We start from the raw sequence: 15,024 nt of genomic DNA, 5'->3' as shown, positions 1-15,024 counted from the left end.
TTCAAATAGCAAAAACAACACACCATTGTACCATTTTTGCTTCAGAGTTCATTTGTTCATTGAAAATTCACAAATTAATAAAAATCAAAAGTTTCCACAAGCGATGTGGGGAATATCTCTTTTTTTTATTTTGAGGGATGATCTACATTTTTTTTGGACAGATCAACATTTTTTTTGGACAGACTGTATATTGTTTCAAAAATTATTTGTAAATATGACATTTCACATTCATAAATAATACAAAGATTTGTTTTTCTTTTATTTTGATAAAACAAAACAAAATAAGTGATAAAAATAGTTTATCTGAAAAACACTAAAATTGTATAATAATTAAAATAATTGAAATAATTGGAAATGCTGAAGTGATTTGTGATTAAGAAGCTAAGTTCATGAGCAGAGCAGTACCACGCTTTATCCAATGATCAGGTTTAGCATTTGCTGTGTTGAGAGCGACCTCAAGCATGTAACTAGGCCTCTCTCTTTCTCCAGTACGCACAGGATAATAATAGCAAGGGCACATGTATTGTGGAACTTTAGTTGCTGCATTTGCACCAGTTGTGGTTGGATTTGTGGCTGCTGTCGAAGAAGAAGAAGAAGAAGAAGAAGAAGATGATGATGATGAGCCTTTCTTTTTCTCTCCAATCACACTTGGTACGAACGCTATGATTGGCATCGCACAGCTCAGCTGCATTGGCTCTGGTTCTATCAGAGTTGATTTCTGCACATCCCATCCAGCTCCTTCCAAGTACAGCCCTTTCACATAAATGCCTCCTTCCGGTGGTGGCTTTGAGATCTCCATCTCAGTCATGATGTTTGTAGCAATAAACTCCCACCCAACACGATCAATAGACACACCTGGATTGGACTTTGAGATGAACTTCAGCGACTGCTGCTTCACAGCTGTCAGGAAACCAGTGGGGAATGTAAGGCCACCCAGCCAGAATGAGCGAGGCATCCTGTCAGTCTCGCCCCACTTCGTCAGCTGCTCTATCCTCGCCTGCAGGTCGCGTGTCCAGTTGCCCAGGGGCTTCAGACTGGGATATCCTTTCTGCCACACCTGCGGCACCACATTGCGCTCAAGTGCATCAGCAATCAGATCCAGCTCATTCGACATCACCACTTCTCCACACAGCCCTTTCACCAGATCCTCCAGCGACCTACGCACAGAGCGGAGAATGATGTTGTACCGCTCTGTCTCGTGCACGAGAACAGTGCCCAATGGAGTGTTCTCATCGGTTCTGTTGGATTTGCCCACTCTTTCTGGAACACGCTCCAGGATTTCCTTTGCCAGCACAGCCAGTGGTGATTCAGAGGCCTCTTGCTGTGCAGACTGAGATGAAGATGCAGAAGAAGAATCACTCGAATCAGATGAAGAGACTTGTGTCTGTGTCTGTGTTGCAGACGTGCTTCGAGGCTGCAAGCGGAGTATTGTGCTCAACAGATCATTGGTGCTCTGGATCTGAGATGATATATCAGCATTTGGATGCTGACCAAACACTTCTGGTTTGTCGTGATCAGCAAATGTGTGGATGAAGTTGACAACGCCTTCACGTGTTGTCTCATTCGGAATGAAGTAGCCAGGCACAGAACACAGCGGCATCTGCCCGGGAATCAACGCCTCATCCCTGAACAGCTGTGCCACATACACGTTTACAAGGCGACGATCCATGAAGTCCGTGATTCTTCCACCATAGTTTGCCTCAGCAACCAGATAGCGGATTGCCTCCCAAGGCGTCGCTTCAGGCGATTGCTCCAAATATTTGTCAATCAGCTTCTCGGACACTTCAAAGTCAGAGTCGTTAAAGTCGTATGGAATGTTGAATCCGAGCGAGAGGAACTTTCGACGCTCCAACAGAACGGAGTGGAAGAAAGCAAGTGTAAACACAAGACAGCAGTACTTCAGTTCATACGCTGGACGCGGCTTCGACTCGAAGTCCCTCAGTTTGCTCTGGTAGAGACGGAGCATGTTGGCTTTGATGCCACGTGGAGGCTCAGTGGTAATCTTGACGCTGCTTTGCAGAAGAGCAATAGGGAAGCCTGGATGTGGAGAAGACGAAAGCCACAGACGGAAGTTACGGTGAGGTGTCTTCCCTTTCTCCATCCACGAAAACATCATTCGCTCCAGATTCTCCATGTTTGGTATGTCCAGATGACAGTTAGCTAGGAACACCCAGTTACCAACCTGCACAGCTTCTTCAATGGCTGCTTTGGCTTTTCCTTCCCATTGGCCTCTTCCCAATGCAATCACAACAAAGTTCTTTCCTTGCCCAGGCACAGGCTGCCCAACGTTCAGCTTTCTTTCCTGTGCAAAGTCTCTCAGCTGAGCTGTTGGGTCGACACCAGGTGAAAGGACAAAGATGATAGGTGACGTGACTGGGTTGTCGTCCACAAGCTCTCCCAGGTCGTTTGGAGGAGGAAGAGTGTATTGTTGCCCAAGCTTAGCTGAGACAAACATAATTGTCGCTGGAAGCACTCGATCAGGGCGCAGGCACCGCACAATGATAAGACGCTGAAGCTCGTTGCATTTGGATTCCCACTCTCCTGGAAGAGGAGTTGATTCGGGCTCTGGGCTGCGGTACCATCTTCTCCATTCGCGAGAGTTTGTGTCGAATGACTGGATGATGTTGTGGAAGTTGTCGAGTTTTTCGAGTTCTGTCAGGTTGTCCCATTTCTCTGACTCATTCTGCAACCATTCAATGGAATTCTTGGGCTGCATTTCTTTGTCAATGACGATTCCTCCACGGAGGAAGAATTGGTACTCTTGCATGTTAACCTTGCGATCTGCAATAAGCAGCTTCATGCACATCTGGAATGAGAAGAGGATCTTGTGCTTTTCGAACAGCCCACGAACAACATAACGATAAATGTTCTCGAGATGAATGTTGTTCAAAAGAGAAACACGATCTGCAATTTCAGTTGCTTTCTTCTCCTTCGAAAGACGCACAAGAGAAGTGTGGAAACGGGAGAGGTATGATTCAAGTGAGTATTGATACATAGAGTCAACAGACGCCAAGTCAACCATCACAAAGAATAATATGGAGCCACGCTGTGCTGCTGGGCGATATGCTTCTCGTGACCGATCAATCTTTGCGTTAGTCTCTTCCATTTCTGTGGTTGATGTCTGAATCCTGTCAGCTGTTGCTTTACTTGTCTGAAGTGTTGAGATCATCTCCTCATCGTCAATGAGTGACTTGCTGGGATCAATTGAAGACAGCAGCTGAAGAATCTTGTTTTCTAAGTTTGTCATTTCCATCTTGTTCTTTGCAATTCCAATCACCAAATCATTCTTCTGTCTATCGAGTTCTGGCGCTTCCTGTTGCACAATCATACCTAAAAGCTGCTCCTCCAAACCTTGCTCTTTCACAGCAAAGTTGACAATCGTTGTTTTTGTTGATATTTCTGGTGAATATGTTGGATTAGGCAACTTTGTGCTCATCATAAATCTGAATTTATCGTTGTACAAAACTGGGTTGTCTCCAACCTTGATGTAATCCTGCCCACTAATCTTGAATATAGCTTTGTCAATGACTGGCGATAACACTGGATCAAGTGATTCACCCACATCTTGCATCAGCACAGGCAAACCGAACTTAATTGCATTCTCAATCAATCTGACATAGTTCTGTGTGTTTGGCGTCAAAATAATCATGTCTTTCTCTTTGAACAATGCTTTCACCCATTTCGTAGCTTGCCCTTGTGGATCAATCATCAGCGGCCAACGCCTGCCACGTGTGACAAGCAATCCGTTTGCAATGGAGAATGGATCGTTTGGCAGTCCATACAGCGCAATCCAATTACGCACTGTCGCCGAATCAGCCAGGAAGTTCTCGAAGGAGAAGTCAGGTGTGCACGGAATGCCAGATGCCTTAAGCGCCTGGCTCCACTTCTTCACCAGCTCCTGACGAAATTCAAATGTGAATGGACCAGCATATGCCAGGAACGATGCAGTCAGCAGAACATCTCCCAAAAGGTTTGTGAGGTCGATCTCGTATGCTTTCACTTGAGCCTTCCACCGAGCACGCTCTCCAGTCAGTCCGTTCACAAGGATGTTGGCACGGCTCAGCTTAGCTTCTAACTCTGCAACAATATTTTTGAGATTTTCCATTTCTTTTGTCTTCTCCAGGTAGGATGTGTTCAGCGCCTCAACTTTCTGTTGCAATGCAACCAAAGCAGCTTCACTTTCCTTCAAATCTTGCTGCTTCTTCTCCAAAAGCGCCATCTTCGCTTTCACTTCTGCTTGAATTGGAGCGACCTGATCCCACGTAAGCTTATAGTTGTACACGTTGCACACCCATTCGCAAAGGTAAGCAGTAGCCTGAGAAATTGTCTTCACTGTCTCAAAGTTAAATCCAGGTGACTTCACGTATTTCTCCACAGCTCTCATCTGCTTGTCTGAAAGATTCTCTTTGTTGAAGTTCAACAGATCCTGAATGAAATGAGGATCTCCCAGCTTCTTCTTTGCCTCTGCCCAGCTGGTGTCTGCCTTCACAAGAATCATCACAGCAGACATGACAGTCATCACAGGGCCTGGCGGAGTTGTATACGCTCTCACTTCTGCAATCTCTCTGTTTGTAAGCGCTTTCAGCGATTCCTGTGCTCTCTCTAAACCAGGAAGCACTTTTTCGAGTTCTTTCTGTGCTTGTGCATGTTCTGCTCTGGCAACTGCTTCTTCCTCAATGACACGCGCTTTCTTCTCAGACACTTTCTTCTGCTGCTCTTCAGCGTTTCTTCTATCCGCAAACAGTTGCATCATAAGCTCTTCGACTTCGGTTGTCTTGAGCATAACTTCCTGTTTCCTCTCGTCCAACTTCACTCTCAAAACTTCCACTTCCTTTCGTGTCGTCTTCAATGCACCCAAACCACTTCTGAGCTTTTGTGCGGCGGATTCAATAACATTTCTCTTTTCTGTAAGCACAGCCTTATATGAAGAACAAAGTTCTCTGAAAGAGGTAGGTGTGATGAACACTTGTCTTCCAAGAGAAATCATCATTCTTTGAGCTGTTTTGACTGAAAGTGAATGACACTGAACAAACAGCGAACATATTTGGGATCTGATGTCAGGTGGAGCTTGTTCTCCAGTTCCGTCTCCACCACGAGACGGTGGAGGAAGAGCTGACGACGACGCAGAAGCTCCGAGTGCTGCCTTTGAAGGAGACGAAGAAAGACGACCTTTGCTTCCTCTTCCAAGTGTGCCTCCATAAGAATCGCCTGATTTTTCCTTCTCAGCAGCAGCAACATCTTCCGGAGTCAATGCCACACCAGCAAGTGTAAACTGTGCAACCTCCAAAAGTGCATCTTCCGGCCAGTCAGAGAACCAGTCGATTGTTGTGCAGTTCACCAGCCCTGGATACATTCTCAGTCTATTTCTGAACTGCTCATGCAAAGGTGACATGCAGAGCACCACATGCAGATGCTCGCGCACAGTGTGAATGAAGAGAGAATATAGAAGATCAGGTGTTTCTCCGATGTTCTTCTTTCGGGCATCTTCTTTCATCGCATCTCGGATCTGCGCCAGCTCATCAGGTGGGAACAAGTTGGGCACTTCGCCAGATGTCAGAATGTTGTTCACATCCTCCAAAAACGTCTCTTCCATAATTTGTGTGTCTCGTAGAAGGAACACGGTCTGCGCTTTTTCCAGACCAGTCTTTCTGAACAGGTCTTTGAGTGCATCTCTGAACTGCGACAAACGGAAGTTTCTTGTGATTTCGACCTTAAACACATCGTATCCTGACACAAAAGCAGCAAGACGTGCAAGAGATTCTCTACCAGAACCTCCAACACCAACAAGCATGGCATTTCCAAGTGGCTGTGTGATGATACGAGAGATACGAGTCAAGTGGCTCATGGCATCGTTGAAAAGAACAAGTGGCATTTGGATGGATCCAGTTTCGTTGTATTGGCTGAGTTTTTCAGTAAGTACGTCCTTCAACTGAGGGATTGTTTTGACTTCTTCATACAAAGGAATTGCTCTTTCATGGAGAAATTCGCAGAAAATGAGTGGTGTTCCCTTTGGTACGATTTTGTTCCATGACAATTTGAATGATTGGTTGACTTCCTTTTGTACAAGGTCTGCGAAATATTCTCTGTCTGCATCGTCAACAAGACGATCGTGGAACACACGGAAGCATTCGTGTGCCCATAGACGAATCATTCCATCCTTGTCAATCAAGTTCTTTGACGCACGACGGATACCTTGGAACACTCTGCTCAAGTCACGAAGATTGAAAAGATAGTGCGATTTTGCGGGAAGTGGACGAAGATCGGCACAAACATGCTTGTAAATATTCAATGTGCCCTGAATCAGAGGCTCTGTAAGCTCTTTAACTTCGTCGTCTAATTCATTCAGTTTCTGCTCAAGGAGAACTGTGTAAATATGTTTAATCTGAGCATCTGAAGGGAATATGAAGTTGATGATGCTGAAAAGATTCAGTGTTCTGTTGCTGATTGTGTTACGCCCTCCTCCTGGTGGTCCCATTGCGCACATGAGCTGCATGTTGTTAATCTGTGTGAATGATGTCTCTTTGTCTCTTCTGTTGTACCAGCCAGAGTAGTCCATCCATTGTCGCAGCAACTCCAGTGGTGGTTGTGAATGATACTCATCATGGGCTGGCATGTTGAAATCGTCAATGAATGCCATAAGTCGCTTTCCTCCAATTGGAGAATATTTCTTTCCTCTTTTATCTGTTCGAGACTCAATGGCATCCTGCACTTGGCTGCTTTGTGTCTGTGCAGAGAAGTTGATTGTCAGCGGAATCCATTGCTTCTCTGGAAGTGAAGAAAGGATGGAAGATGCAAGAGCGCTCTTTCCTGTTCCAGTTGTACCAACAAGCAGCACGTTTTCTGCTGTCTTTGTCAGTGCTTTCACGATGTACTCGTGGCGCAGTGTGTCAACAGTGGGCACAAAGATCCTATGATAAGGCAAGTCAATCGGAGGCTTCCAGTTAGCAATGGGGAACTTGTCTTCCCATTTGATCCAGCTCATCTTTGCCAGATCAAAGCAGTATTCGTAGACGGTGTCTTGTGGTGGAATGGATGGATCAATGATGTGAACGAACTCATCCATGTTCTTCCTGCTTGTATCGTCCAATGTTGCACCAATTGACCACACAAGACAGAAGGCAAACATCATTTCAGTGCATCGAGTAACATTGAATTCTGCATTGTCCAAATCAAAGCCATTCTCCTTTGTTGCTAAGGCATCAAACAGACGTGTAAACGAGCGAACACCATTCAGCTCAGTTGTCTTGATCAGTTCTTTGCAAGATTCAGTCTTAACTTTCAAGATTTTAGCCATATGCTTATCGATAGACTTTCTCAGAACTTCAACCATTGGCTTATTCTTCTCCACACTTTCTTTGCCAATCAGCCAAGCCTGGATAAATGGCTGCCAGCCAAACTCTGTGAGATCCATGTAGATGATACCGCAACGAGACACAGTAGCAGGCGAAGCTTCAGTCAGATCTTCAACTTCGAACAAGAAGGAGACCTGTGGTGGGAATGTGATTCTGGCCTGGTTGGTCAATGTGAGGACTTTAGAATCATCAAGCACTGAGTTCATACTTTCAATCCAGAGTGTATCGACTGGACCATCAAACACAATCCACTTCTCGTCGGGTGTTGTGTCGTTCGCTGCCCTCATAACAAGGTTAGACACAATACCATCGTGCCATTCAGGTGTTTTATCAAAGTACCCAAACAGTTCATCGTTTGTAACTGCCTTTGGATTGAGAATATCTGCATGGACTTTTGGATAGATTGTTTCTGGATCGTTGACAGGATCAATAGGCAAGCCCAACCTGTTCATTCTGTTCTTTGCACGCATCAGTGTCTTCCACACAGTTGTTTTGTATGAACCAGACGAGCCAACAACCATGACACCATGACGAATATCTTTTGTTTCGCTCAGTTGGATAACCTTTGCAATCAGTGCATTGTGCATCTGGTGATGCTCTGGTGATTCTTTGATGGCTCCAATGATGTTGTCAAGAAGTGTGTTTGTGGATGGAGGTGGCAAAGACACATTCGGGAAAAGATCGCCAAGCAATTGCTGGAACAAGCGCAGATCGTCCGCAAGCAGCTTGGGGAAGTTCATGTTCATACAAGCACGATATAGCACAACATCTTCAGCTTGATCAGGTGACTGTCTATGATATGTACCAGCAGTCACAAGAACTGATTTAATTGCACGAAGACCCCAATCGTAATGGCTTTGGCGAGACAGCTGTTGCATTGACAATGAATACAAAGTATCAACTTTCTGTGCCAAGTTAGCAGAATCCTTGAACCCTTCAGCATATAGACGGATTCTTGCAATCATTGCGCTGTCGGGCACCATCATAGCAACTGGACGGAAAATGGCCTTCAAGTTATCTGGAAGTTCGCTTCTTCCAGCATACCCAGGATTCATTGTCACAAACACACCACAGCTTTCTTTGATGGGAATTGTTTTTCCTTCGAATGAGAAGGTAGATACTTCTGCTTCCAACGCAGACAAGATCTCCTGAAGCTGCTGAGCAATAACAGAAAGCACTTCAACATCAATTCTGTTGAACTCATCGAAGCAAGACCAGGCACCACACTGTGCAAGCCCAGAGAACATTCTTCCCATTGAGTTTTGATCCAACCCTTCAGAGCAGTTGAAAATGATGCAGTACATACCAAGTGCTCTTGAAAGATCCTTGACTGTTTCTGTCTTTCCTGTACCTGCTGGCCCTTGTGGATTACCTCCGAGCTTCAAGTACATTGCTGTGACCAGTGTAATATAGCAACGATCAGTCAGAGGAGTGATAACAAGACGATCTGTGCATCCCAGGTATTCGTATCCATAACGAGTTGTCCAGTTTGTCTGCTCAATCATAACGTGCTCTTCCTTCTGTGCAGAAAGAGCAGCTGCTGCTTGTGTGTTGCTGGCTGGGTTGCCTCCAGCTGTTGCATTTCCAGTCTGTCCCATTGCATCGCCATTCTTTTCTCCACCCAGTGCAATAGAGCGTCGGTAATAACGCAATTGCTGCTTCCACAAGAAGTCATTTGCGGATGAGCAGTGTGAATGGGCGATTTCGCGCAGCACTTCACGGGCGTGATCTTCGATGGTGATGAGTGAAACCAGCTTCAGTCGATCGAGTGGAGTGAGTCTTTCAGTTGAAATCATCTTTGTCAGCAAGTTCAGCAAAAGCTGCTGCTGAATACGAAGTTGTTTGATGTCTCTCTTCACCTGCTTGGAGTTTGTGAGAACGTGCTCAATCTGTGCAGTCCATAGGATCTGCCCAGCAGCAATAAGCATCTGCAGCTTGTGTGCCATGATCCATTCTTTTCTTTTACCGATTTTCATAACATCATCGTGACAGCGCAATATTTCTGTTCTGATTGTGTCGCACATGATTTGCTCCAAGTCAGACAGCCAAGCTTCAACAGCGCCTGAGGTTGTCAAAGGTCTCACTAGCGGAATTTCCTCACCCTCCAAAGAATACATACGAGTTGCCTTCCTTTCAGATGCAAAGTACAGATCGTTCAATGAGCAGAAGCACTTCTTCAGATGTGGTCTGACAGCTTGTGGGTCTCTTGCATGGCCAAGAATCTTCAGCAAGTCATCATCTGATAAGAAGTAGAAACGTGGGAAGAGCATACGCTTGTCTTCCAAGAATTTGTTGAGGCTGTTCTTGATCGACTCAAGCTTCTTCTGGACATCTATGCACTTGCTGATGATGTTGGGGGTTTGTGCTGTGTGAAGGATAATCTTGTTGTTTTGTATTCCTTTCATGATTTTCTCCCATTCGTTGTTGACAGCTGTGAACTCTCTGGCTTCCTTCGCCATCTGTCTTCGCATATCTTCGCTTGCTCCAAAGATTGATTCGAGATACAGCCATTCCTTTTGTGCCAAAATAAGCTTTTCTGTTGTTGCCTGCATTTGTGTGAGCAGCCTTTCCCACTTCTCCAACTCAACCACAAACGTCGCTACATAACGTGATCCTTTCATTGATGCTAATTCCATCAAATGGTCATCAATTTGCTGCTCAATCTCTTCTACTGTCCCAATCCTCATGATCTGCTTGTAAGGCAGCAGGATGTACTCCTCTGCATTCCAGAACTCTGTCACTTCTTCGATCTTCTTCTCAATCACTGCTTCTTCTGTGGCTTGTGCTGCTATCTGCTGGATCAGCTCAATATGCTCCTGCAATCTAAGCTCAAACACTTTCTCCAATGTGAAGTCATCTGCTTCGTGATCAAACGGCTTCGTCTCCGACTTCAGCTTGTCCCAATGTCTCTCCCTCATTGCCTCGTTCCTCAGATGAGTGATCAGTGGAAGTGACGTCTTGAACGAATCAACTGTGTTTTTCAGTGCCTTCCACACGTCAATGTGTCCGCAGTCTGTCTTCCTCTTCAGCAGCTCTGTGGTGACTTGTCTGGCTTTGTCGTCCAGCTGCTTCACATTCAGCTCTCTGAACTTGCCTGTCTTCCAGCCGTCCCAAAGCGACTGCCACTCTTTCTTCATTCCCCACAAATACGTTAAATCAGCCAGGTCCTTCCGCATCGCTGTCAAATCGCTGTATACACGCTGCTCCAGCCCAAACAGCTCAATTCCCACAAGCAGCCTCTTCTCCTCTTCCTGATGTGCATTGATGTCCTGTCTGAACCCTTCAAGCAGCTGCTCCGCCTGGTCGATGGTGAAGTGGTCAGAGAACGGTGCAGTTGCCAAGAAGCGCTTGCGTGTAGCTGTGATGTCAGCAGCAAGTTGATCAAGAGACTGCTGCAGCTCTTTCTTCTTCTGTACTTTGAGCTCAGCCATCCTGCTCTCAGCATGCCCAATGAACTGAATGTATCCCTGGAACTTCGTGTTGAGCTGCAAGAGAAGCAGTGTGTCCTGGTCAGGCACTTGCGATATGTCTGAGCACCGCTCCAGCAGCTCGTACTGCTTCTGGAGCGGATCAAATTTAGCCTCAATCTGCGACAGCTGGTCGCGCGAGTCCTTCACAAGCTGGTCGAGCGCCTTCAGCTCGTCCAAAGTCTTCGGTGTCTTCGACATCTTTTGGATTGTTGCGTCGATTGTGTTGTAGATGCCGTGCAGTGTGGTTGATGCCTCTTTGTTCAGAATAGAAACATACAGCTCTTGCCTCTGCTTGCAGTGCTCGATCAGAGCATCCTTCAGTGGAACAGCGTCAACTCTGATGAATCCAATGTTCTGAGATGGCTCCTTTGCCATGATTGCTCTTTCTCTTTCTCTCCATGTGTTGATATCGTGTTCAAATGTGGTCAATTTCGGGAACTCTGTGTAAGTCTCATAGAAAGCGTCCTTCGGATCTTTGTCCAGTTGGAACGAGACCATCACAGACTGATACTCCTGCTGGAACTTCCTCAGATTCACAACCATCGGCTTGAACGCCTCTTGAATGGCTCTTCCAATCTCCCTCACTTCAGGATTAGCTCTAATCTCTTCATAGAACGACTTCTCTTCCTGCTGCAGCTGTGTCTGGTCGCCTTCAGCTGTCTGCTCGTCGTTGCTGCCTGTTGAGTACCTGTCATATGTAGACTGAGCAGCTCCACCTCCACTGCCAACAGATCCTCCAATAGTCTCTTCATCTCCACGCATCTGTTCTTCTCCATTTCCTCCTTGTCTTCCTTCTTCACCTTCCTCATCGTCTTCGTCTCGGTGCGCATCTTCAAAGCCAATCTTTCTCCTCCTGTTCTTGTTGAGCACTTTGGGGAATGATTGTGCAGATAGCATTGCCTCTTCTCTAACTTCATTCACCATCTTCTTCAAATTCTTGATGGGCGGGTTCCAATCCGTCTTCTGCCCAGCGAGAATCGCCTCCACCACAAACAGCGGCATCAGCTCTGTCTTGCTGTCTCCCACCAGTGCCACAAGAATGTCATTCAGTGACCGCTTCACTGAAAGGAACAGAGCTTCGAGTATCATCCCATCCAGCCTGGATAAGTAAGTGTCCCAATGTCGCTGGATGGATGGGTCGCTCTCGTCTCTGAAAGGAAGATACGCTTCTCGCAGGATGTCGTTGATCTCGTGCGACATGCTCGTGATCTTCAGCTTCATCTTGCTGCGCCAAAGCCCTTGTGTCTGAGAGAATTCATCGTACCGGTAGCAATGGCGTGGGTCAATGAAGATGAGAGGAATCTTCGAAAGTGGAATAAGTGTCTGCTCCACAATCTTTCTGTGTGCTGCCTTGAAGTCGTTGATAGTCTTCATCACTTCAGAACACATCGATCTGCACTTACCAGCATACCCCAGCAGGTTCGCTGACTGCCAGCGCATGTTCTTCATTCCCTTTGCGAATGTTGCGTCGAGCTGCTTCAGATGGAGCTTGAATATTTCTTTGTGTGCGACAGGCAGCGACAGGATGATCTGGTTGTAGTCACGCACCACAAGCAGGATCGTCTGCTGGTACAGCTTCAGCTCCATCTCCTCCTCCAACACGAAGTCGATCACGTTCGGTGGGATCTGCGCAATCGTCGGCAGCTTCTGCCAGAAGAACACCTCAGCAAACAGGCGAGACAGGGCTGGGTCGAAGTTGCTGCGGAGGAGGCTGGTGCCTGGAATACGTGCAAATAAGAAGTTCTTCTTGTAATCTTCAAAATCTTTTCCTTCGATACACTCGGCCAGCCACTTGGAGAAGTTTGTCTTGATGTAAAGGATGATCACGTTCAGCAGCATCTCCACCTGCTTCAGCCCTTCCTCTTTCTCCTCCTCAGACACAAACTCCAGCCCGCTCTTCTCCAGCAGCGTCTGGTTCGCGTTGATGCGCTCCATGAGCGAGTTCGCCCACACAGCAGCACCACCATATTGTGGCCAGCTCTGTGGGATGGGCGGCGACGCCTTGAGCTTCTCGAACTCTGTTTGGATGTTCTTCACATCAGACAGGAAGATGTGCCAGATCTGTGCACGGTAGCGGTCGACGGCCAGGCGGATGTGCTCCCTGACTGCGATGCGGCGCAGGGACTTGTAGAGATCGAGGGCTTGCTGTACCGACGAAGCATAGGAGAAGCCGGTGGCAATGGTTGTGCTACAAAAAATGCGAGAAACAAAAGAGAAAACAGCAAAAAAGTTAAAAATCACATATAAATTGAAAAGAATTTAATTTCAATTTTTTTTTAAATATAAATAAATATTCAAACGTAAGCATTGCCTCGAGATCTCCGATGCTGTCCTTCAAGATTGAGTAGTCTTCGTGCCAGCGTGTCTCCCTGACGTCCAGAACAGAGTATGAGAGGTTCTTCAGCCCGCCGATGTATCTCATGAACTTCGCCTGGATGTCGTTGAAGCTCCTTTCAAGCGCCATTCCGTGCGGCCCGCTGAACAAAGGCGTTTTGGTGGAGAGCTGAATGCCAAACTGCACCTGGGCAGCACAGACATCGAGGATTTCTCTGTTGAGAGAAGAAAGAAAGAAAGTTAGTAAATGGTTGTTAGAATGAACAAATAGCAGTACGATAAAGTGAAGATGCAAGGAAGAAAATAAAAACATATTTATAAGAAGAAGTCATGATTAACGAGTATAAAGAACTCACAAAAACAAAAAATAAAAGCACACTTGCATCGCTGGATAAACGCTACGAGCTGAGCAAACATTGTCTTCTCATCCACAGTCCATTCGATGTCTCTGTATTCGGGGTCTGCCTTCAGATACTTCACGTGGTCAAGCATCTTCTGGATAGACTGCTGCCAGCAGAGCCCTGCTTTTATGGACTCAATCAATGCTTCTATCACCTGAGACACGTGACCGTTGAAGATGTCTTCGAAGTGGATAACTGCAGAGCATCGGCGGATTATTTCGTTGCTTATCTATGAAATTCGATAAGTTTTTATAAATAAAAAATTTTTAATAATTCAAATGTCAACTGTTTTTGAATTCAATGACAAACCTTTGGAAGCAAAACACCAAGACGCGAGCGATATGTATCCGATTTCTTCCATATAAAAACAATTAAAGGAAGTATTTGTGGGATGACTGCAGGTATTTCAGTTGGTACAGCCTTTGCCAATGCTTCGCATGGAGCTTTAAGGAAATTTAAATATAGAAGATTATTTTTCGTTTCAGAAAGTGTTCTATGAATTTCTTGTGAAAGATCTTCAAATGCTCTCAAATATTGAGATTTAGATGCACGAAGAACGTCTTGAATTCGAAGAAGAAGATCAGATTTAAGTTGTTTTCCAATTCCTGACAGATCATTATCTCTCGATTCCCAAAAAGATATTTCGTCAAGAGGGCCTTCTAATGTATCAGACGTATCACGACTTTCGCTGACAACTTCCTTTATCTGTCTTGTCCAATGAATTAAGCAAGTTTCCAATCTTTGAATAAGATCCTTATCTAAAGTAGCTTTTTCAATGTTTGAAACATTTTCACGAGGAATAAAAAGAAGTGTTCTTCCTTCAATTCTGTTTGCTATTTCAGTTAAATTTGACTAAAAGTCCATTAAATCAAAAATAAACCACAAATTCAATAAATGTTAAACATAAAATAGGCTATATTTTAAATTTGTTCAAAATATTTTCAAACCATGGATTTGTAAAGTTGATCAAGAAATTCTTTACGCACATTTTCAGGCCAGTGCTTCAAAGCAATAAAAGAAGGAACTAAATCCGTTGAGATGTGCTCAAGCACTTCTGGCGGAGAGACCTCTGGTAAATTTGCTTTTTCTTGGGGCTCTCCGATCTTGATATACGGTTCTGCCCCTGAATTAATCATTCAAGCACAAAATATATTTGAAATAAAACTGTTTGATCTAACGGAAAATTATTCGTTTTTTTGTAATATTTAAATCAGAAAAAAACAATTCATCGAATAATTATTTTTTGCTCAATAGTATATCAGTATTATTCTCTATGGAAAAAATAATCAAAATTACGATTGGAAAGATGTTATAATTAACAAATATTTTTTTAAAAAACCAGTTTTGTGAATATGTGCACATTTTAAGTGAAACATCAATGTATAATAATAACTTTATATAGCGTGTTCATTTCAAACTTTGTGGCTTAAATTTCTATTTTTTGAAAAAAATGCACCCTTATTTTTG

General features: G+C 44.9%; 1 protein-coding gene across 1 annotated transcript; it reads right to left on the bottom strand.

Moving 5' to 3' along the window:
* Positions 1–227: 227 nt before the first annotated feature.
* On the bottom strand, positions 228–14,730 carry MONOS_181 (dynein haevy chain 6, inner dynein arm 1). The gene is made up of 5 exons (XM_067871084.1): positions 14,505–14,730; positions 13,867–14,409; positions 13,536–13,786; positions 13,123–13,371; positions 228–13,010 (listed from the first exon to the last, which is right to left on the bottom strand). The coding sequence occupies exons 1-5, from the start codon at positions 14,691–14,693 to the stop codon at positions 374–376; spliced, it is 13,869 nt and encodes a 4,622-aa protein (XP_067728115.1). The 5' UTR covers positions 14,694–14,730; the 3' UTR covers positions 228–373.
* Positions 14,731–15,024: the final 294 nt, after the last annotated feature.

This window comes from Monocercomonoides exilis, assembly GCF_001643675.1.
Source record: "Monocercomonoides exilis strain PA203 chromosome Unknown scaffold20-1493094, whole genome shotgun sequence".
In the NCBI taxonomy this organism is placed as follows: Eukaryota; Preaxostyla; order Oxymonadida; family Polymastigidae; genus Monocercomonoides; species Monocercomonoides exilis.
The sequence above is the reverse complement of the archived record's forward strand: the minus strand, read 5'-3'. Positions and strand labels throughout refer to the sequence as shown.